This window comes from Myxocyprinus asiaticus, chromosome 35 (assembly GCF_019703515.2).
Source record: "Myxocyprinus asiaticus isolate MX2 ecotype Aquarium Trade chromosome 35, UBuf_Myxa_2, whole genome shotgun sequence".
NCBI lineage: Eukaryota > Metazoa > Chordata > Actinopteri > Cypriniformes > Catostomidae > Myxocyprinus > Myxocyprinus asiaticus.
The window spans coordinates 33,379,312-33,404,229 of NC_059378.1; the positions used below are offsets into that span (position 1 = coordinate 33,379,312).

Consider the following 24,918-nt stretch of genomic DNA (forward strand, 5'->3'; position numbering starts at 1 on the left):
AACCAGGTGGTTATCTCTCGGATGATAAAAATCCTTCATATGTTTCCAGCTTATCAAGAAAGTTTGAAACTTAAAAGTTTGAGCTTCTTGTTTTGACCTTCAAAAGCAGGTTTAGACTAATATTACTACTCCAGCTTGCCAATAATCCATCATCCTTTTACTGGTTTTCTGCTTCATAAGAGGTTCGAACTCACTGTTCCTGGGCGAGGGTACGGGATTTTGCCAGTGTAGGCCACCCACTGATAATTAGGGCCTTCTTTGTGGGCAAATGGTCCATTGAACACCATCCGAATGTCCGCCATGGAGTAGACGCAGACCGCCGAGCCTTTGAATACAGAGCTATGGGAAAATTATGACAAATTAGAAGGTTAGAACTGATAATATACAGTATAAAGAATTATATAGTATTTTTTTTTTTTTTTTTTAAGTGGGCATTACCAGGGCTACTGTAAATCATTGGTAGTGATTTGCTTACTACCATGTACTATTGCTATGGATGAGTAGACATTCTCCCTAGAGTTTTGAATGTCGCAAGGGGTTTAAGAGGCAAAAAGCTCAAAACTGCAGTGGACAACTGCCCATACTTAAACAAACCCTACAGTGTTTACAGATGATTAAACAAGGTTCCAGATGGTGTAAGACCTTGTCTGACACATTCAAACTTACCCAGAAACAGAGAAGACCCCATAGATGACCGGATTTTTAGTGTCCTGCGTGGGTTGTATGTACACATCCCCTAAAACACACAAACAGAGAACGGCATCTCAATGAAAAAGCTTGAGGAACAAGTTGCTAATATTTGCAGTGCATAAATCAAACACATCTACTGAATCTTCCCTCATAATGGGACATATGGAATCTTTGTAAAACAAAACTTCCTGTGACTCAGAGTTTCCCCATTATCTCTGAAGTAATGAGAAATGTTTCTTTCTCTAGTTTTAATGTCTCTTTAAATCTTTTTCAAATACTGTTATAGTCATCTCTTTTGCCAGTGACTTTTATTTTGAAACGCTTGGACCCTTTAAAGGAAAAGTTCATCTAAAATTGAAAATTCTGTCATAATTTACTCATCTTTTTTAGTTAATGTCGTTATGAGAGATGTTTGTATCTTAGTGGCTCATGTTCACTTGAGAACCTGTGTTGTTTCATGCCAAAAACAACACAACAGTTCTCAAGTGAACACACGTGCCACTGTGAACAAGCTTCTCATAGCACTTGAAACATAACAGAATTTTACTATGCCTCTATGGTATGCCTTCTAAAGACTTGCAATATAACAGCGTGGACTACTTTTATGATATGTTTTGGGTCCTTTTTTAAGCTTTAAAATAAAATAATAAAACCTGCAACCCCCAACTAATAATAAGAAGGAAAATCTATCAAAGGTATGTTAAAGTATTTCCCTTCAACCTCTTAGGCAAAATGTGTCTACAAACCCCTGCCACACAAGAATGGGCTATATTTAAACAATCTACAAAAATGTATTAAACATACACACAAAAATGCTTTTAGCACCTTTAAAATGAAGAGAGGTATTAATTGATGTGTAATTATAAGTTAATGTTAATGGGACACATTAAATAAAAAGGGAAAAAACTGGAAAAAAACAGGTGATTAAAACCAAAAACATAAAGACGGTGATTCCACTCCCCCTCCCCTCCGACCTTTCCCTCTTTCTTGCTATTTCTCTCATTTATTTTCTATATCTTTAATGTGTAGTTATTTTTCAGTAACACTTTACAATAAGGTTCCATTTGTTAACATTAGTTAGTTAATGCATTTATTGTATAGTTGTCATGAACTAACAACATTTATTTATTCTGGTTAATGTTAATTGATAAAACAAAATTGTTCATTGCTAATTCATATTAGTTCATATTGCATTAACTATGTTAACATATTCAACTTAAATTTTAAAAATGTATTAGTAAATATTGAAATTAACACTAACCAAGATTAACAAATGCTGTGAAAGTATTGTTCATTGTTATTCGTGTTAACAAATATAGTTAACTAATGTTAATAAATGGAACCTAATTGTAAAATGTTGCCATTTTTCCTTATCACGTTTTACTAATGAAGAGCAAACTTAAGCTTAATCGAGAGCATTTGTGGCATAATGTTAATTAGTAAACTGCCACAACTCACAACAAACTACAGATTTACTGCCTTATTAAAAATGCTTGCACATCCCTCCTCCAACACACACACACACACACAGCTAAATCCTCACCTCTCTGTATGCCTATGTAAATCCTCCCCATTAATAAAGAGCCAAATTGTTTATAAGTGTTGAGTGGCTTTGCTCAGGAGCTGAAATATGCTCTCTTTATATGAGCAACAGCAATAAATTCCAGACCATGATCATAACCTGCTTTTGATTTCCCTACATAATTGAGGCCATTTAGTATGGAAATTACTATATGTGTGAGAGAGAGAGAGAGAGAGAGAGAGAGCGAGAGAGAGAGCGAGAGAGAGAACGAGAGACCCCTAGGACGATAATGGAACCAACATTCCTGTTGGTCCACCTAATCCATCTATAGGGCATGCCCTTCTCCCTGGACGTCATCCGAAATCGTAGCACATCTTCCGTATCTCCAACCTTCTCACCTTTTGTTTGCCTCAGAGAGGGAGAGGGAGGGAGGGTGAATCTCCATAACAGAGCTAAGAATAAGCTATTATCCATCTCGACATATGGACCAAGTGGGAATCTGGCACCATATGGCAGGGAAAGGGTGAGGTGTGTCACCTGTTGCTGGATAGATGCAGACCTGGGGGCCCATGAAAGGAGCTGGGGTTCAGGATATCATGGGTGGGGTTTCCATGTGGTTTTATAGTAGGGTGTGGGCAACACCAGACATGGCCAATGACACCTGAATAAGCAGGAGGTGGATCTTTCTCCCTCACACTCTGCTCAAGTGATCCCCGCATGGCTGCTGGCTAATGTAAACCAAGCATTTAAAGAGCCAAGGTGGGGCCTTTATACTGATGACTTTACCTTTTGTTAACCTTTAATGCATACCTCAGGTCTTTAGTGACCTGGGAGTTTATTCCACCCCTTCTAAACCTCATTCACACCTTCACATCTTTAGTATTCCTCAACCTTTCTCTTATGAATAGTAGCAATAACAAAAATACCAAAATAGCAAAACATATTTTTTCTAATTCCTTAATTACCAAAAGTGTATAGGGCTGTTAGTGACCCAAGATATGTAATAGTGTCACAATATATAATATGTTTTATTATTTCATATCTATGTAATTTTACTAATCACATGATATCTATTGCTTTGTTTATTACATAGCATACAAAAATAAAATAAAATAAAAAAATTAGCCATTCTTGCCAAAATACAAAATAGAAAAAATTCCACACACTGTGAAATAGCTTGAGAAACTTTATTAGATCAACGTTTCAGTAAGGGATCTTCATTATAAAATTTTACGGAAAAATGTATACACAATAATCTTTAATTCAAAATGTTTTCAAAAATGGTGCGCAACATCATCAACTCCACAAAGACATTGGTTCTCATGTGTGTAGTAACTAAATGTGACTCCCCATGTTTAAAATCTGGATGTGAATGTGAGCTAGAAGCAAAGTTCGGTGGAGGAGAAGATTAGCAATGAATAACAACAAAATTGTGATCCATTTCTCACACAAACCTTCAGAAGACTTTTTGTGGTGCTTTTTTATGGGGGTTTTTTTTTTTCTTTTTTTTGGAGCTTTAAAGACATGGTAATTGTCATTGTATGTCAAAAGCTGCTTGCCATTCTTCAAAAATGTATCCTTTTTTTTTAAATTTATTTATTTATTTCTCCCTTTTTTCTCCCCAATTTGGAATGCCCAATTCCCAATGCGCTCTAAGTCCTCGTGGTGGCGTAGTAACTCGCCTCAATCCGGGTGGCAGAGGATGAATCTCAGTTGCCTGAGACCGTCAATCCACGCATCTTATCACGTGGCTTGATGAGTGCATTACAGCGGAGACACAGTGTGTGTGGAGGCTTCACGCCATTCTCCGCGGCATCCACGCACAACTCACCACGTGCCCCACCGAGAGCGAACCACATTATAGCAACCATGAGGAGGTTAACCCAAAGTGACTCTACCCACCCTAGCAACCGGGCCAATTTGGTTGCTTAGGAGACCTGGCTGGAGTCAAAAATGTATCCTTTTGGGGCAAGAGGGGTAATGACTTTCTCTAGCGGCTCGACATTGTTTGTGTGTAGATTTAATTGCTCCTATTGTGAAAGTCTCAAGAGACTAACCCATACGAAAATTAACCATGGTGATACTATAGTAATATTGTACCTATGTTTTTGGTGGAAACCATAGTTTTGATGTAATTAACCATGGTTATCCTATAGTAACCATGTTTAATTTTGTGGTTACTATGACTTTACTACAAAATACCATTGTGATAATATGGTCACTGTAGTAAAAACCATGGTTATTTTTTTTAAATGGAAGGTAAGGGTTAGGTTTAGGGGTAGGGGTTCATGTAGGGTGTCTGTTGGACTTTAAATTAACACAATAAATGCTGCAGTGATACCCCTATACTGTATGTTAGTATTTAATCAGGGGTGTAAATAGTATCTGCCACTATTTGCACTGGGGTACAAATAGCATCTTACACTATTTGCACTTCTGCCAAAAAACAAACAAACAAACAAACAAAACAAAAAATGCATTTAGGTTTGGAATATGAGGGTGAGTAAAGACATATTCATTTTTGGGTGAACTCTTCCTTTAAAGATGGAAAAAGAAAGACAGACAGATGTGAGTTGAGATAAAAAAGCAGGACTCACGGAGCTCATCGAAATGTGTTTCTATCCCATCGGCACCCGGGACTGAGCAGATGAGGCGAGCTTTCAGGAAGGTGCTCCACTTGTTGACCAAACAGCAGTGTCCCCCATCATCATTCTGTAAAAACACACACGTTCAGAGATCAAATTGAGCTGAAATCAAACACAGGTGAAAAAATCTGTATTTATTTCATGGTGAGCCCCTCAACAGTGGGAGAGAGAAGGAAACAAACAGCCAGGAAAAGTTAGCTGTGAGGAGGCAAGATGGCAAATAATACCTCGTCTGATCTGGCCTGATAGCCAGCCAAATTCTGACAGAGGGGATTAAAGGGGATTAGGGTAAGCAAGTTTAAAATTGTAACTTTGGCAAACACTGCCACACATATTTGATAGTGACTCGTCAATTTTAAAAATTCAACATGAAACAGCATTTGCAACTCACTTCACTTCTGCAAAGTGTTGCATTTCTGGGTCAATAAGTATATTTAGCAACACAAAAATGCGTGCTTTATTTTATCGGAAATTAACTGGATCGTAAAAAAGGGGCTCCGTACCAGAATGGACTGGTGCAGCAAGTGACAGGTGGTTGGAGAGGGAGGGGTTGAAAAATAAGGGCTTAGTGATGTCAGCCAAAAAGATAAGTAATTTCTTATTTTAATTATTTGATTTTGATGAAAGATTACAGAGACAGTTTTATTTTTTTAATAACGTGTAATGAATTGTGCATAATAAGACCTGGAATGTGTATTAAGAAAGTAAACAGGGTCGATTTTGATTTCTTGTTGGGTTTAAGGAAGGCTAAAAAAAACTTTGTGAATGGGATCACAAGGGTAGATGGTGACCAGATGGGTGCAGATGTGAGATGCAGAGTTCTCCGGAGGGTGATCAATAAAGCCTGGAGAGCAGGCGAGTGTTTGCGTGCTGGGTCACCACATGACCCCGACTCATAAACAAAGATCTGGGGGGCCGCACGACAAAGACCATGCACACATATAAACACACATGTAAACACAAAACAGAAAGCGAATAAACACAAAAACCCACACACACATGCAATGATGTACAATTTAACACTAACACACAAACATACAACCATGTGGTCAACCACATATGCAAGAGCTCTACGAACACATGCACACATTACAAAAACAGAACAAGCATTTGTGAAGACACAAACACAAACTTGTATATACTGTGAAGACCTCCCACTGACTAATGTTGTGTCTTATACAAAGCTAATTATAGGGTGAATCAGAGACATTATCAAATAAATAGGAGAAATCGTGATGATAAAATGGCCGGCCATTCGCCATAAAAGTAGACACTTGAGATGCCATTTTGGCATTTTTAGATTGTTGTAAGGAAATTAGTTGTCCCATTTATAAGGTTTTGTAAAGGTTTTACAACATTTTCAAAGACAATTTCAGGAATTTGACCCTCCGAAGTCTAGCGAAACAAGTACACACACAAGCTTAAATTAAGGCCAATAAGATGCACCACAAACCCCTGAGTTTCCCCTTGCGGCTGTGGGCTGCCTCTCATTGTTTGTTTTCATTGCCCTGCTCAATTTGCAGATGTGGTCTGGCACTTTTTTCATCAAGAACTTGTGGTTATGCTCCACACTTGGGACAACATGCTGTGGTGCTGGTGTATTAGTGATCTTTTCCATAGCACACTTTCGTGAACGCCTTCACGTGCCGAGAGATTCAGTCATACTTAGAACGGATGACCTGACAGATCAAAAGGTCACAGGTTCAGAGCTCACATGGATAGAGAGATGTATTGTATGCCAGGGAGGTCAAATATATAAGGATTTCGGCACATCAACAGCAAGCAAACAGAAATGCCACAGTCAAGTATCTATGAACCGAGGGACTCTCTCTCAGTTGTAGCTGGAATCTCTTTCAGAATTGCGGCATGGTGCGGAATGCCTCAAAATTGGGTCATACTGACTAAATTATAGTTTATATGAAACAGATTTTTTTTTTTTAAAGTAGATTTTAGCTTACCAGACAGATTCGGCCGATGCGGGACTGAGATTTGGGGCTCTGACCCATCTCTGAAGACTTTTCACGGAAGAAAAAGTAGAGTTTGTCATCGTTTTTCTCATTGCTGTCAGGAATAAGTTGCACATGGACAAACAAGGGGTCTAAGAAAGAGAGAGAGAGGGAGAGAAAATGCAATATTTGATGTTATTGTAGTTGCAGATAAACAGACAAAATCATAAGCGGACATCGTAGTATATCTTACATGCAAAATTCACCAATCTTTTTTTGCATTTCACTATTTTCAAAATTTGTTATAACTATTATGCATGCAGTTTAATTAGGAGATGACAGAGAACATTTTAGGGCTGCAACTAACAATCATTTCAATTAATCTTCATCTATTTTTCAGATTAATCTGAAAAAATTGATTTTATTTAATGTATTTTATAATTGTATTAATTAAAAAAATGCTGTAAATTGTGTATTAAAAATGGGTTAAAATATAGATGTTATAATATATATACTGTATATACACAGTACTGTGCAAAAGTTTTAGGCACATTACTGTACAGCATAGTGAGGATGTCTTCAAAAATAATGACATCATTTATCACTTAATGTCATACAAAGTCCAGTAAACACAAAAAAGCTAAATCAATATTCGGTGTGACCACATTTGCCTTTAAAACAACACCAGTTCTCCTAGGTACACCTGGACACAGTTTTTCTTGGTTGTTTGCAGATAGGATGTTCCAAGCTTCTTATTTGCCACAGTTCTTTTATCTATCCATGCTGTCTAAATGCTTCTGTCTCTTCATTTAATCCCAGACTGACACGATGTTCAGTGGGGGGCTTTGTGTGGGCCATGACATCTGTTGCAGGGCTCCCTGTTCTTCTATTCTAATATTCTTCTTTTCTATTTGCAAAAGTAATGTTTGGGAGTCTAACATTTATATTTCCTATTGACACACTAAAGCTGAAGATATAAATAACCATTTTAAGACAAATGCTTTTGTGAAACATCTTATGTGCCTAAGACTTTTGCACAGCACTGTATATATATATACACACACACACACACACACACACACACACACACACACACACACACACACACACACAGTTGTGCTCAAAAGTTTGCATACCCTGGCAGTAATTGTGAAATTTTGGCATTGATTTTGAAAATATGACTGATCATGCAAATCCCACACCTGTGGCTTTTTAAATTACAATTAGTGTCTGTGTATAAATAGTCAATGAGTTTGTTAGCTCTCACGTGGATGCACTGAGCAGGCTAGATACTGAGCCATGGGGAGCAGAAAAGAACTGTCAAAAGATCTGCGTAACAAGGTAATGTAACTTTATAAAGATGGAAAAGGATATAAAAAGATATCCAAAGCCTTGAAAATGCCACTTATTAATACAATCACTTATTAAGAAGTGGAAAATTCGGGGATCTCGATACCAAGCCAAGGTCAGGTAGACCAAGAAAGATTTCAGCCACAACTGCCAGAAGAATTGTTTGGGATACAAGGAAAAACCCACAGGTAACCTCAGGAGAAATACAGGCTGCTCTGGAAAAAGATGGTGTTTCAAGGAGCAGCCTGTATTTCTCCTGAGGTTACTTGTGGGTTTTTCTTTGTATCCTGAACAATTTTTCTGGCAGTTGTGGCTTAAATCTTTCTTGGTCTACCTGACCTTGGCTTGGTATCAAGAGATCCCCAAATTTCCCACTTCTTAATAAGTGATTGAACAGTACTGACTGGCATTTTGAAGGCTTTGGATATATTTTTATATCCTTATCCATCTTTATATATTTACATTACCTTGTTATGCAGATCTTTTGACAGTTCTTTTCTGCTCCCCATGGCTCAGTATCTAGCCTGCTCAATGCATCCACGTGAGAGCTAACAAACTTATTGACTATTTATACACAGACACTAATTGTAATTTAAAAAGCCACAGGTGTGGGAAATTAACCTTTAATTATCATTTAAACCTGTGTGTGTCACCTTGTGTGTCTGTAACAAGGCCAAACATTCAAGGGTATGTAAACTTTTGATCAGGGCCATTTGGGTGATTTCTGTTATCATTATGATTTAAAAAGGAGCCAAACAACTATGTGATAATAAATGGCTTCATATGATCACCATCCTTAAATAATACCAAGTATTATATATATATATATATATAACATCTATATTTTAACCCCTTTTTAATACACAACATATTAAAAAGAGGTTAAAATATAAATAATGGAACCCAACATGGTCTTCTGCTGTTGTAGCCCATCCGCCTCAAGGTTGTGCATTCTGAGATGCTATTCTGCTCACTACAATTGAACAGAGTGGTTATCTGAGTTACTGTAGCCTTTCTGTCAGCTCGAACCAGTCTGGCCATTCTCCGTTGACCTCTCTCATCATCATCATGACATTTTCATCCACAGAACTTCCGCTGACTGGTTGTTTTTTGTTTTTCGCACCATTCTCTATATACTTTAGTGACTGTTGCATGTGAAAATCCCAGGAGATCAGCAGTTACAGAAATACTCAAACCAGACCGCCTGGCACCAACAATCATGCCACGGTCAAAATCACTGAGATCACATTTTTCCCCATTCTGATGGTTGATTAAATTAAGCTTTTCACCCATATTCGCATGGTTTTATACATTACACTGCTTCCATATGACTGGCTGATTAGATAATCACATGAATAAGTAGATGTACAGGTGTACCTAATGAAGTGGCTGGTGAGTGTGTATGCATATATATATATATATACACTGTTTACATGGGTTATTTTTGATCATCTAAGCATCTGGAACCTTTTGAAATTGACCACTGTTTTATTCCAAGGCGCTGTGTGAAATAAATCTAAACTAACTTATGTCAAGTAATATAAATATATAAATATAATATAAATAATATAAAGTGACTGTAGCCATGAGTAGACCACTTTACTGAGTTTGGACTGTGTTAGTTAAAGTCTTTGTTTCCTACTTCATTAGATACTGTTTTCCTTTCATCAGGCTCTTAATGATTTAAGTTATCTTTAGGAATATCTGATGTCAAACCAGGCCATTCAAGTTACACATGAAGAAAACTATCCATAATTTCTTTATAATTCTTAAAGATCCAAAATTTAGAGTCATTTATTCACATTGTTCTTGCCATATGTTTACCATAGTTATTTTGCTTAACAGTGGCATTCATAACGTATAATAAACCACTGGTTATTACTGTGGGTTGGCTAGTCTTTCTAAAAAAAAAAATAAAAAGTTATAGTATTTGTAATGAAAAATAATAGCCTAAACACATTAAGAAACTTTACCATGTTTGTAATTCAAATTAAGTAATAGATTCCTCTGGAGAAAATAATTAAATATGAACCTATTCTATAACATATCTGTTATAGTTTACTGCGATACATTTTAGTCAGTGTGGTAATGTGTAGTTTAAAAGCCTTGCAATTGATGTTGGTGCAAGGCACAGTGTTGCCTCTTCTTTTCCTTATCAGTGCTGTTTAGAATGTCAGAGTTGTCTTGCTGTTTGAGATGTTTGACTGCCTCCATAGCGCTTAAAAGCAGAAAATTCTCAGTCGAATTAAAACAGGTCACATAGGTTTTGTGGTCTGCGCCGCGATATCTAGAGAAGCCTGGTTGACTCGCATGATTAATCTACTCTGTGCTATCCTGTCTCTGGAGCATTAGAAGCATGAAAATTATATTTAGCGCTTATAAGGCACCGAACACGAGATGAGTATCTTTTTTTGCTCCGGCGGGCCAGATTTTGCATTGGTTGGCTGCCGAAAAAATGTCATTGCAGAATTTTTTTTTTATTAAGCGGCACAGTTTACTGAAAATTATTATGCTCCCTTTCTTAGTTCGATTGATTGATACAGATGCATGCAGCCTGCTTGCTCAGTAAAGTTTAACAGAGACTCCTTCGTGGTAAAGATACACAGCTTAGCGAGATGGAAATAATTGCTGATTTTGAATTTATAATATACATTAGTATACATTATAAAATATATAAAACAACAGAAAATTGTAGGCTAAGAGATTTTTAAGAGAAACAACTCTCAAGTGCATCAAACAGCACATGCACACCGCTGACGCAGCAACTGGCCCACAGTAAATTGTATGCTTATGATCTTTGAAATTTTTCATATAAAGTTCTCCCATGCGCTGGACAAATTTCATCATGGGTTTTTTTTTGTTTTTTTCTGCTTCCCTTCCTCCGCCATTTTTAAAACAAGTTTCATCATGCAAATGTAATTTTCTATATTCTATACTATAAAGTGACGTCACTGATGGAGTATCTCCATGCACGCTGCACACATTCAAATAATTGATTATATCTGTTTTTAGCGATTAGTTGTCTCAGCACCAGTACATTTGTACTTCTAAAAAATGCATTTGTCACACCGCTGGACTATATAAGTTATAAGTTAAATGCAAAGAATCTAAAAGGTAATTAAAAATAGTGAAAAACTTGTGAAAATGGTGACCAGTTAAAGCATATAGACTAAAATATAGACTCCTTATACATTGGGGTGATTTACTTTTTCTATAAGTGATTTTAGCACACAAAAATCATGTACATGTAGAACAGAGGTTTTATCACACTAGAGTCATGTTAACATGAACATATTTCAATGTGTATGAACTGGCCCCATTTTCTTCCATTGTAAGTGCTTTGCAGTAATCTCAATTGTTAAATAATGAGGGATGAGTTGAATATACAGTATGTTTTGTGGTAATCAATATTATTCCACAAATGCTGCTGATTGAGCTTTACTTGTACAACCTATTTATACATTTTTATCTAATATATATATATATATATATATATATATATATATATATATATATATATATATATATATATATATATATATATATATGAGATAAAAATATAAAGTTCATGGACACATTATTTGTAGACTACCCATATAAACTCATTTACCATTCAGCCATCTTGAGTTGTATTGGTCAGTACGCATGATTGCGTTTTTCCCCAAAGTTCGAAAAATAGCAGAGTCCGTCCCCATGAAGTCAATATACACACCTGCATACAGCTCTCCATCTAAGAGTCACAGAAACAGAGAGAGAGAAAGAGAGACAGAATGCAAAAATCTGTGAATGTGAATAATAGATTTGATTTATAAGCTTGTAATATCTTTGATGAAATGCCAGCAACACCCTCTGCAAAATGTAGGTTTCTTCTAAAATCCAAAACTGTTCTTGCAAGATTAGTGCCAGGAGATTTATTAGGGCACAGAAAGGGCACAATACCACATGTTATAGAAAATGCCTTCATCTGGCTGTGCATATCATAAGCACTCTACATGCATGCATGTGTTCCTACTTTACATGTTGCTTTTGATAAACAATGTCAGTTAAATGTTGCAGTAGTAAAGAACATTTATTGTGAAATCTCCCTAGAGTAACCTGGGATTCAAAGTCTGAAAAGTCACCCTCTGCCACCTTCAGTTCCCAGCCAATCTCTTGAAAATCATACAAATCATTAGAAAATCAAATCAAAAGAAAATTAAGCCTATTTTTAAGACCACTAAGATTTTGCATCGTGACATCATTGTCATGACAATTAAGTACATTTTACACAGAAATTCTCATTACCATAATGTGTCCAGATATTTTACTTTTGAGATTTGTAATTCTATTCTCAATCATTCTTACTAGAATCTCATTACTGTCATAAAGTTTGTTTCTACTGTGTAACAGTAGAATATTACAGTAATAAAATATTTATATATCAAGGAAGTACACCAAATACAGGTGCATCTCAATAAATTAGAATGTCATGGAAAAGTTCATTTATTTCAGTAATTCAACTCAAATTGTGAAACTCGTGTATTAAATAAATTCAATGCACACAGACTGAAGTAGTTTAAGTCTTTGGTTCTTTTAATTGTGATGATTTTGGCTCACATTTAACAAAAACCCACCAATTCACTATCTCAAAAAATTAGAATACGTCATAAGACCAATAAAAAAAAACATTTTTAGTGAATTGTTGGCCTTCTGGAAAGTATGTTCATTTACTGTATATGTACTCAATACTTGGTAGGGGCTCCTTTTGCTTTAATTACTGCCTCAATTCGGCGTGGCATGGAGGTGATCAGTTTGTGGCACTGCTGAGGTGGTATGGAAGCCCAGGTTTCTTTGACAGTGGCCTTCAGCTCATCTGCATTTTTTGGTCTCTTGTTTCTCATTTTCCTCTTGACAATACCCCATAGATTCTCTATGGGGTTCAGGTCTGGTGAGTTTGCTGGCCAGTCAAGCACACCAACACCATGGTCATTTAACCAACTTTTGGTGCTTTTGGCAGTGTGGGCAGGTGCCAAATCCTGCTGGAAAATGAAATCAGCATCTTTAAAAAGCTGGTCAGCTGAAGGAAGCATGAAGTGCTCCAAAATTTCTTGGTAAACGGGTGCAGTGACTTTGGTTTTCAAAAAACACAATGGACCTACACCAGCAGATGACATTGCACCCCAAATCACAGACTGTGGAAACTTAACACTGGACTTCAAGCAACTTGGGCTATGAGCTTCTCCACCCTTCCTCCAGACTCTAGGACCTTGGTTTCCAAATGAAATACAAAACTTGCTCTCATCTGAAAAGAGGACTTTGGACCACTGGGCAACAGTCCAGTTCTTCTTCTCCTTAGCCCAGGTAAGATGCCTCTGACGTTGTCTGTGGTTCAGGAGTGGCTTAACAAGAGGAATACGACAACTGTAGCCAAATTCCTTGACATGTCTGTGTGTGGTGGCTCTTGATGCCTTGACCCCAGCCTCAGTCCATTCCTTGTGAAGTTCACCCAAATTCTTAAATCGATTTTGCTTGACAATCCTCATAAGGCTGCGGTTCTCTCGGTTGGTTGTGCATCTTTTTCTTCCACACTTTTTCTTTCCACTCAACTTTCTGTTAACATGCTTGGATACAGCACTCTGTGAACAGCCAGCTTCTTTGGCAATGAATGTTTGTGGCTTACCCTCCTTGTGAAGGGTGTCAATGATTGTCTTCTGGACAACTGTCAGATCAGCAGTCTTCCCCATGATTGTGTAGTCTAATGAACCAAACTGAGAGACCATTTTGAAGGCTCAGGAAACCTTTGCAGGTGTTTTGAGTTGATTAGCTTATTGGCATGTCACCATATTCTAATTTTTTGAGATAGTGAATTGGTGGGTTTTTGTTAAATGTGAGCCAAAATCATCACAATTAAAAGAACCAAAGACTTAAACTACTTCAGTCTGTGTGCATTGGATTTATTTAATACACGAGTTTCACAATTTGAGTTGAATTACTGAAATAAATGAACTTTTCCACGACATTCTAATTTATTGAGATGCACCTGTACTTCCATGATGTATAATTATTTTACAACATATATGGGTGTTTCTTTAACTTCTGCCACCTTTAGCAGTGTGGATTTCTAGAAAGTAATGTCTTGTTAAAACATTGTTCACACTTTAGCCAATTTTGTGATGCATGTACAACAGTGTCAAAATCTGAAAGTCATGAAAATTCTCACCACAGTATCATTACCACCACATATCAAATTCTGCTTTGTATTCACGCTTGTTAAATTGGTTAACAGGTACACTAACTTTTGATAAAAACTTTATTAGGGGCAAAATTGTTTGGTGTGGTTAAAATTAAGCCACAACTGTGGGACAGTCTTAATTTTTTTAAAGATTAATTAAAACAAATTTCACACAATAAATATTGAAATGTCAATTTTTTTTCAATGTTTTATTCAATATTTTATATGAGGAGTTTATTTCACTTTTTGATTAGATTATCATAGTTTCAAACATGTAATAATTAGAATGTTTATAATTTGGAATTTCTAGTTTAATAGTGTAAGTCTGGGTCTAGGACAAGGCACAAACAATAAAATATATACATAAAAAGACATTATGTACAAAATAACAAATGAAGGCCTGATAAAAAAAATGTCTAAGTAATTTTTAATATGACCTTCATGTACCAAAAAATTTTTTAAAAAAATGAAATCTGCTCATTTTTATATAAAAATTAACCCCTGGGATATGAAATTGTCCGAAGTTAAAGAAACACCTGTATATGTATATACAGTACATACATTTTACATTATAGAAATTAGAATGGGAATTTTTGCATTATGGTAATGAGAATTGTGCAGAAACATGCTTGATTTTCATGAAAATACTGTCACGATGCAAATAATAAAATAAATGGTACTAAAATGTCCTAAAAATGCATTTTCTTTACGCAGAATATCATTTCAAATATTTTGTTCTGTTGAATTTGTGGGTAAAATATGTCCGGGCATGTGTTTTTTTGTTTTGTTTTGTTTTTTGACATATCAACTGAGTAAATAAAATCAGCAAATCAACAAACACTGCACAACGGAATAAAGCACAGCTTGACTTGATGGCAACAATTTACATTACACACTATACAAGATTAATGCCCACTGGGTTAAACATGCTCTAGTCATTATGCATGTGCATGGCTGCAGCATATGAGGAGCTATTATTGCCACTGGAGGAATTTGTTCCTTGTTAAGCAGTAGGGAGGGAAGTGTGTGTGAGTGTGTGTGTAGAACCCAGTTGCAGGCCATTTGAGCAGGTGTCTGTGCGTGTAGTTGGCAGAGGGTGTGACTGTGAAGGAAGGGCCATGGAACGACGGCAAACCCTGTCCCACCTCTCATGATTAATTCTCTATGTGAGGAATCCAGAGCATGGAGCTGTTTTGCCTATACTTGCTTCTGTGTACAGTGGGAGATACAAGTTTAATCGGATGGATTTGTAGAGGAAGCAGTCTAGATGTACTGAAAAATGAGCTTGCTGACAGTCTGTTTGCTTGGCCCAGCTGTGTTTTTTCCGATTGCATATTAAAACTGTTGAATCTTAGAGGAAGTCTAGGTGCCAACCTGTCAGAATGTCTTGTAAATTCCACCAAACAACTCTAATATAGGAGGTGGTAGTTAAATATTACCGTGTGAGCAAGCTTCAAAGCATTCCTAGCGGACTAGCATGCTAAACTGTTTTTGAATACTTGCTTGTCCTGTTTGTTTGTGGCTTTTAAGGTCGTTCCTCGTGTTGACCGGAGATAAATAGCTGTGCTGGCTTGGCTAAGTGTTTTGCTAGTTGTAGGTTTTGCTAAGCTGTGCTAATTAGATGGTTTTGCCAGTTGTTTTGCTAGTCCAGTGTTTTGCTGAATTAACTGCTGTGCTAAATTGTGGCTTAGTGGTCTTGTTTGGTCTTTGCTGATGACACAATGGTTTGTGGTTTGTTTAGTAAGCAAAAGGCCGATATACAACTGCAGAATCCTTTAGATTGTCCATCCTGAGATTAGATGAATTTGCAACCCTGTCTCACACCATCTTTGTCTAACAACTCTTTCTCATATACCTAAAACTTCCAAACACCCTTATATTCCCAATATCACCTACTAAAAGCCTAATAAAAAAATAATATCTTCGGCCTTGCTACACTAATCCATATATGTTTGAAAACTCTGTTTTAGTTTCTTAACATCATCGTTTATTCAAAGTATGCAGATATGGAGAGCTGTTTTTTTCAGAGCTGTTCCAGTGTGGATGAGAGGCATAAACGTAGGCATAAACATAGCCGAATGTGTAGGTCGACGTAGCCTTACTCTCAACATTATCCTGTTGCTGTGCGAATCTGGAATATAACAGACTCCAGTTAACCTCACTAAGGCTACATTTTTTTCGGGCACTGGTTTAAACAGATAATGCTCCTAAACTGACTCGTATGTAAAATAATTTACCCTGCCATGTTTATAATAACATCTTCAACAAATTTCATAATATCATTTAATATGATATATTTGTTATTATATGAAATTAGAAGAAAAAAATATATGGCTTAAATCTATGCATTATCATTAACATTTTAAGTTATTTTTTTCAATCTATTTCACTGTTCAAAGAAAGTATCACAACATTTGGGACCTACTGTACATCAATATATATTTTAAACATACATTTTTGTACCTTTCTTTGTAAATAATCATATAGTGCCATTCATTAATTATTTTATGATTCACGGCAAGGGTAAATCAAGTGAGCAATTAAGATGAATGTCAAGTTTATGAATGACATAAAAATTTCATGAATTCCAACCTGACTGTTCACTTTGGTCACTCTGAAAAAAAAAAAAAATAAATAAAATCCCATGTATCCAAAATTGAAAAATCACAGAATCAATGGGATATTTGCTGTTTACAACATCTTCCAAAAAAAAAAAAAAAGATAGATTTGGCACAAGTAAAAAAAAAAAAATAATAAATAAAAAATTAAACCAGGCTTGGGCCACAAACTGTGGTGTGAATGTAGCTTAAAAGTGAGAACTTTTCTCTCATGCACTAAAATGTACTTAATTGTCATGACAATGATGTCACGATGCAAAATCTTAGTGGTCTTAAAAACAGGCTTCATTTTCTTTTGATTTGATTTTCTAATGATTTGTATGATTTTCAAGAGATTGGCTGGGAACTGAATGTTGCAGGTTCGAACCCTGCAAAGGGTGACTTTTCAGACTTTGAATCCCAGGTTACTCTAGGGAGATTTCACAATAAATGTTCTTTACTACTGCATCATTTAACTGAGTCGGTATAAAAAGCATCATTAGTGGGCTTTTGAACTTGGAGCACTTCATTGATTTGTCTGTTTTCAACAGTCAGCTTTTGAATTTTACATGAAAAGTCTCTGAGAAATTTACATATTTGAGAGGTTTTGATATCTCACCTCTCCCCCACCCCCAGAATGAGCTTTATTGCCAAGTATGCTTACACATACAAGGAATTTGTCTTGGTGACAGAAGCTTCCAGTGCACAAACAATACAAGACAGATAATACAAAAATAGAATAAAAATAAAAAGCAAATAGAAAATGTAAATATATAGAGAAATACATAATAAGACAAATATATATATATATATATATATATATATATATATATATATTATTATTATTATTATTATTATTTATTTATTTATTTATTTTTTATTTATTTTACTTGGGAACTAGTTTAAAAACTAGTTAAAAAACATATGTACTAATACAAATCTGTTATGTACAGATAGTGCAAGGGAATGTAATGGCAGAAGAGGTAGGATATGTTAGATAAATATAAATAGACTAAACTGTGTATTACACATAATTATTGCTCAATGGGGCAGTTTTAACTGTTCATGAGATGAATAGCCCGAGGCAAAAAACTGTTCTTGTGCCTGACGGTTCTGGTGCTCAGTGCTCTGTAGCGCTGGCCAGATGGCAACAGTTAAAAAGGTAGTGGGCTGGGTGAGTGGGGTCTAAAGTGATTTTTCCAGCCCTTTTCCTCACTCTGGAAGTGTACAGTTCTTGAAGGGAGGGCAGGGGGAAACCAATAATCCGCTCAGCAGTCCGAACTGTCCTTTGTAGGAAATATATATAGACCGATCAGCCACAACATTAAAACCACCTGCCTAATATTGTTATAGTATAGGTCCCCCTCGTGCCGCCAAAACAGTGCCAACTCGCATCTCAGAATAGCATTCTGAGATGCTGTTCTTCTCACCACAATTGTACAGAGCGGTTATCTGAGTTCCCGTAGACTTTGTTGGTACCAGATGGGCTGGTTTGAGTATTTCCGTAACTGCTGATCTCCTGGGATTTTCACGCACAACAGTCTCAGTATTTACTCCGAATGGTGCCAAAAACAAAAAACATCCAGTGAGCGACAGTTCTGTGGACAGAAACGCCTTGTTGATGAGAGAGTTCAACAGAGAATGGTCAGACTGGTTTGAACTGACAATATTCAGTAACTCAGACAACCACTCTGTACAATTGTGGTGAGAAGAATAGCATCTCGGAATGCTATTCTGAGATTTGGGTTGGTGCTGTTTTGGCAGCACGAGGGGGACCTACACAATATTAGGCAGGTGGTTTAAATGTTGTGGCTGATCAGTGTATATCGTTGTATTTCTTCACTGACAAATAGCGGTTCACTGTCTACCAATCACTGAGGGCGATTTAAAAGAGCACGCTCATAAAACGTGACATCGTCCATAGCAACGAGGTCAACTCCGTCCTACTCTTATTTTAAGATGTCTTTAGTAAAACTCTTAGCAGTTTTGTGAATAGGTTTTAAGCAAAAACTCCAAACTAGGAACTCTTTGGAGAACTTCTAGTGGTAAGATAAAACTCTTTGTGAATATGGGCCCTGATTTCTCTATTTAATTTATATTTCACTTTGGTAAAGAGATGTACCTTCCAATGAGGAGATAACAATGACACTGTTTCATGGTGTGCAGGAAAGAAGGACAAAACAGTGAAGCCTCACTACCTTTTGGGCCATAGTTTAGCGATAAAACATAGCAGATTGATTTGGAGAGGTTGTTAAAATGAGTGCTTCTTGAGAATAAGAGGTGGTGTGGAAAAAGTAGAAAAAGCCCCCCCAAAAAAACAAAACTACACTATGTAGGTGAGCAACTGGACATTCAACACCAGGGACACATAGATGAACTCTTCAGAATTATTTCATTTAACATTTATTTTCTCCATTTTGAATAGAAAAAGCAACCAACTGCTGAAGGGACTTACTGATTAAAGCAGAGACGCTGTTCAGCTTTGGGTCATATGGGCACTTTCCCTTCCCTGAATCCTCCTTGCCAGGCTCCAAATGGAACACATATTCCTGAAAGGAATATTCAAAGCAAAGATGTATCTGTCTGTTGTACTAGGTCAAAGTTTCAGTAGAAACGTTCCGTAGTCTTTGCAAATTTAGTCAAGACAACAAGGTGAGACATGTAACAAGACCATGCTGTAGAAAAGCAAGAAATAAACATGCAAAAAATACAGATCAACCAATTTTCACCCAAAAATAAACATTCTGTCATCATTTACTCCCCTCAAATCATTTCAAATCTGTATGGCTTTTTGTCAGCATTAGGTCATTTATTTGAACTTGAGAAGGGATCTATGAACAAATCATTCATACCAGTTTTGTGAACCAGATCAACTGATTCGTTGAAAAGGTCTGACTCAAAAGAATGATTCTTTCACAAATCGGACATCGCTACTCCTCTAATGAACTCTCATGACCACGTTTAGAAAAGCTAGGGAGATGTCATGATTTCACCTAAATTTCAGTCTGTTCTTCACACAAAGCTCATATAATTTATGAAGGCTTTGTATATAGTGCATGAGTCATATAGACCACTTTTGTGATACTTTTCTGGTGCTTTTGCATGATTTTAGTTCCAGTCCCCATTCGTTGTAATTGCATGAAAAAGAGTGATTGGTACATTCTTCAAAATTTCTCTTTTTTTGTGTTTGTGTTCCAAGGACGAAAGAAAGTCATACGGGTTTGAAATGACATAAATGTATAAATATATATATATATTTCTTTATTCTCAAATAAGTCTGTATTTTGTGTAGATAAAAAGTTTTATGTTGAAAACTTCTCTTTGTGTCTGTAACCTCCTTGCATACTAACACCTGCCTAATCCTGCACTGAGGCGGAATGGCTTACTGACACCAGCCCATCCCAGCATCCCTCAGGCATAATGTAGAAACTTTGACTGACAGGTATTTGGATGTGCAGTTGAGGAATTGCCACAAGCATGTGCAGACATGCCCTGAAGACTCACCATGAGCCTGATCTTTAACTTTCTAACCTTCCTTTTCTTCACTCCCCAAGATCTCCTCGACATTTCTCATCTTATCTATCAGCATTCATTTAAGGGAGAGTGAAATGCCTGTCAAAATATTCAGAGTCGTCCAACATTAACAGATTCCCTTTCTCTTGTTATTAAAGTCAACACTGCAGAAAAAGCCTCATGCTGGCAGCTCCTACAGTGAAAGCAGGGGTCCGAAGTGCCTTAAATTAGAAAATAAAAATTTGTGAGTCGGCTACAGGCACTCCTCTCTCACCTTATATAATTCTGTCTGGCAGATCTGATATAGGGTCCCACATGTAAAATCAAGTGTGCTACATATTTGGCCATATGTAGTTTAAAAAACTGCCAGATTTACATAAATATACATTTAAAACATAAAAAAAATATATATTCTTTTTATTTAAAAAAAAATTGGTTTTATTGTTTAATATTTAATTCATGATTCATCGTCAGTGGCGGATCTAGACATAAATACCGTTTCCAAAAATGCTTTTATTCACATTGTATTGTGCTTGCAGTGAAATGAAAGACAATGCATGCATTTTTTTAAATATAAATCTCATAATCTAAATCTCAATCTTAAATCTAAGGAAGTAACATTATGAAAAGGGGACACATTCTTAACATTATGAGCTGTTCTAGAATATTAATTTGGTGATTAATTAACAATTGTTGAACGCCTTTGTCACTATTTACTTTCATTAAATAGTGACTGTGGCCAACATCTCCTTTTGTGTTTAATGGAAGAAAGAAAGTCATAAGGGTTTGGAACAACATGCAGGTGAGTAAATGATGACAGAAAATTCTTTTTTGGTGTACTATCCCTTTAATACTCGCTCCCACTGGTTTAAAGTGTTGTTAATAATCTATGTTTTTGTGGTTTGATATGACTATGCTCTTAGATGTTTAATTGGAACATATGCAAATATGTAGAATTGCTTTAGGAGCTACAGTTGTGCTCAAAAGTTTGCATACCTTGGCAGAAATTGTGAAATTTTGGCACTGATTTTGAAAATGGTATTATTTAAGGATAGTGATCATATGAAGCCATTTATTATCACATAGTTGTTTGGCTCCTTTTTAAATCATAATGATAACAGAAATCACCCAAATGGCCCTGATCAAGTTTACATACCCTTGAATGTTTGGCCTTGGTACAGACACACAAGGTGACACACACACAGGTTTAAATGGCAATTAAAGGTTAATTTCCCACACCTGTGGCTTTTTAAATTGCAATTTTGTGTATGTGTATAAATAGTCAATGAGTTTGTTAGCTCTCATGTGGATGCACTGTGCAGGCTAGATACTGAGCCATGGGGAGCAGAAAAGAACTGTTAAAAGACCTGCGTAACAAGGTAATGTAACTTTATAAAGATGGAAAAGGGTATAAAAAGATATCCAAAGCATTGAAAAGGCCAGTCAGTACTGTTCAATCACTTATTAAGAAGTAGAAAATTCAGGGATCTCTTGATACCAAGCCAAGGTCAGGTAGACCAAGAAAGATTTCAGCCACAACTGCCAGAAGAATTGTTCGGGCTACAAAGAATGTTTTGGGGGTGTGTGAGCTCTAAAGGCACTGGGAATCTTGTGAAAACTGATGGCTAGATGAATGCAGCATGTTATCAGAAAATACTGGCAGATAATTTGCATTCTTCTGCTTGAAAGCTGCACATGGGACGCTCTTGGACTTTCCAGCATGACAATGACCCTAAGCACAAGGCTAAGTTGACCCTCCAGTGGTTACAGCAGAAAAAGGTGAAGGTTCTGGAGTGGCCATCACAGTCTCCTGACCTTAATATCATCGAGCCACTCTGGGGAGATCTCAAACGTGTGGTTTATGCAAGACGATCAAAGACTTTGCATGACCTGGAGGCATTTTGCCAAGACGAATGGGCAGCTATACCACCTGCAAGAATTTGGGGCCTCATAGACAACTATTACAAAAGACTGCACGCTGTCATTGATGCTAAAGAGGGCAATACACAGTATTAAGAACTAAGGGTATGCAGACTTTTGAACAGAGGTCATTTCATTTTTTTCTTTGTTGCCATGTTTTGTTTTATGATTGTGCCATTCTGTTATAACCTACAGTTGAATATGAATCCCATAAGAAATAAAAGAAATGTGTTTTGCCTGCTCACTCATGTTTTCTTTAAAAATGGTACATATATTACCAATTCTCCATGGGTATGCAAACTTTTGAGCGCAACTGTATGATTTAATAGATGTCTGCATATGTGTAGTTATAGCTGTCAGTATTTACATTACAGTGCTGAAAGCAAGAGTATCACACTAAAGTGTCTCTAATAAGGAAAGGTCATGAGAGGGTGAAGCACTTCTTTCTGTGATGTGAAATGTAGGACGGCTGAAGTATTTGAGTAATGTTTAGCTGTGTAGCTCTATTATTTCCTCTACTTCTTTGTGTTTGGTACAGCCACTGTGTGTTTGCTCTAGATCAGCTGCCTGTGTATGTGTGTGTGTTTATCATTCATTCCTTTGAGGTCAGGAACATAGAGGTAGATGTTCAAACTTAACTGAGATGGTTAAATATTGCAAGTTAGTTATTCATAAGCAATGGCAATGGTACAGGAACAAAAACACTCTTATATGTGGTCCCTTTTCATAATACGTAATGCTCTCTGAGTTGTGAAATATCTGAAAAATTAACAATTAACTTTACAAGTTTGCAGGTTACATAGAACTAGAAAGAGAGAAACATGAGACACGCAAAGAGACTCCAAAAGAGAAGAAATTGCACATAGACCAGCCAACAGTATGAAGACATAAACCAAAGCTAAAATAGAAAAAGACTTTAGAAATGCACAGAACAACAAGACCTGAAGTTTTGAAAGAAGACAAGTTAGAAAGAGACAAGACAATCCAGTTATTGCATCACTGACAACATTTAACAAACACCAAAAAAAGTATGAAAACAACGGGTAGGAAGAGGTCCAGACATGAGACACAGACTCAAAGAAGCAAAAAGCATGCAGGTAAGTATTTCTGTAGACAAAATGGCTCAGGAGAGCCAGTGGGCTCGCAGCAGACATCCAGGATCATGTCCCACCTGTAGTCCTGTCTCATCAAACACTACTTCAGGTTCAGCTGCACGACTAGTTCTTCCTCTGGTATGAGGCATCTGCAGATGCATAGCCGTCTAAAACAAAACAGAGTTTCATAGTCTGGGCGTTACCAACTTACCAAGCATGGCAGGAATAATTTGGTCTGGTCTTTTAGACCATGATCTGTCTTGTGACAGACAGGTCTTGCTCAACTATGCTTAGATTAGTGTCATTTGTTTGAGCAGACGCTAAAGTCAGTTGTGCTATCATAGTGTCCTGTGGCTGCACATCTGGCTCTCGAAAAAAATAAAAATCAACATTGTGAGTCAGCATTGTCTACTGTGGTCACATCTGTTTCTTTCGCTGTGCTGTCCTGGGTGCAGTCTGGATGCAAAGACTGGGCTAATACTCCAAAGCACCAACTATGCAAAGACCTGCTACAGATGGCCACATCTGGATGTCTTTGGGCTTATATGTGTCTGTGTGTTAGACGTGATGTGTACTGTGCTCACTGAGAAAGTCATGGAGATGTTTGCATGGTTGGAGTACTTTATGGACACAGTCTTTGACCCAGGTTTCCTGTCTAGAGAGAGCTGGGTGTTATGGGGGTATGATTTCACCTCTCAGCTCACCAGCATTCATACACGAAGGGCATTAAGAGGATATGTGCCAGTTAAAAATTCCAGGGAAATGTTGAGGCAATTTATTATGGTGGGCTAAAGACCACCAGCACCCTGCTGGGACTCTATAATGGGAGCTCCCATAGCACAACACCCAACTTAATATAACTTTTCACCTAAAGAGGGGAAATTAAGGGGAGTAGAGCCAGGTAAGGTAACAAAAGCATTAGCTTAATTGTGATTTAATAACTGCATGTATGTGTGGGTCAAGTTTTGCCTACATTGTTGGCACCAGCAAATGGTTTTACACAAAGAAAAATGGCTAAATAAACATACTCATAATTTTTTAATGACAATCTAACAATGCAAAAAAAGGTTCGTGTGAGGGTTAGGGTTAGGGAAAAGAAAATATCATTAGCTTTGTATACTGTAAGAACAATAGGTCAATGGAAAGTCTCCACCACGCCAGAAGTTAACTACATTTGAAAAAAACTCCTTTTGTCAGGCAATGTCCACATTAATACGTTTTCGTTTCGTGGCGGCCCATGTTGTAGCAACGTCGTTGTGCCTGCTATCCACTTTGATAGCATTGTTAAAGATAAATGTTACTGTACTGTTCAACCTTCACATTACATTCCTTCAAAGGTGACTAGACATGCACTGATTGACCGGCCAGGGACCGGAATCATATGATTTTCCGCATGGTCGGCCCGGACCGGTGAGCCACGCTCATGCTCA

The 24,918-nt window shown here is 36.9% G+C and overlaps 1 protein-coding gene across 2 annotated transcripts in view; it reads right to left on the reverse strand.

Annotated features, from left to right (window-relative positions):
• The window catches only part of sema3fb (sema domain, immunoglobulin domain (Ig), short basic domain, secreted, (semaphorin) 3Fb), a 139,654-nt gene that overhangs the window by 13,607 nt on the left and 101,129 nt on the right, over positions 1-24,918 (reverse strand). The window contains exons 6-12 of one of the 2 annotated variants that reach the window (XM_051673472.1): positions 23,566-23,655; positions 19,417-19,510; positions 11,764-11,883; positions 6,816-6,955; positions 4,810-4,924; positions 667-736; positions 195-339 (exon numbers count right to left, since the gene is read on the reverse strand). In XM_051673472.1, the coding sequence (XP_051529432.1) occupies positions 195-339; positions 667-736; positions 4,810-4,924; positions 6,816-6,955; positions 11,764-11,883; positions 19,417-19,510; positions 23,566-23,655 (774 nt within the window). The remainder of the gene's footprint in view (positions 1-194; positions 340-666; positions 737-4,809; positions 4,925-6,815; positions 6,956-11,763; positions 11,884-19,416; positions 19,511-23,565; positions 23,656-24,918) is intronic. The other variant, XM_051673473.1, reaches the window with a different exon arrangement.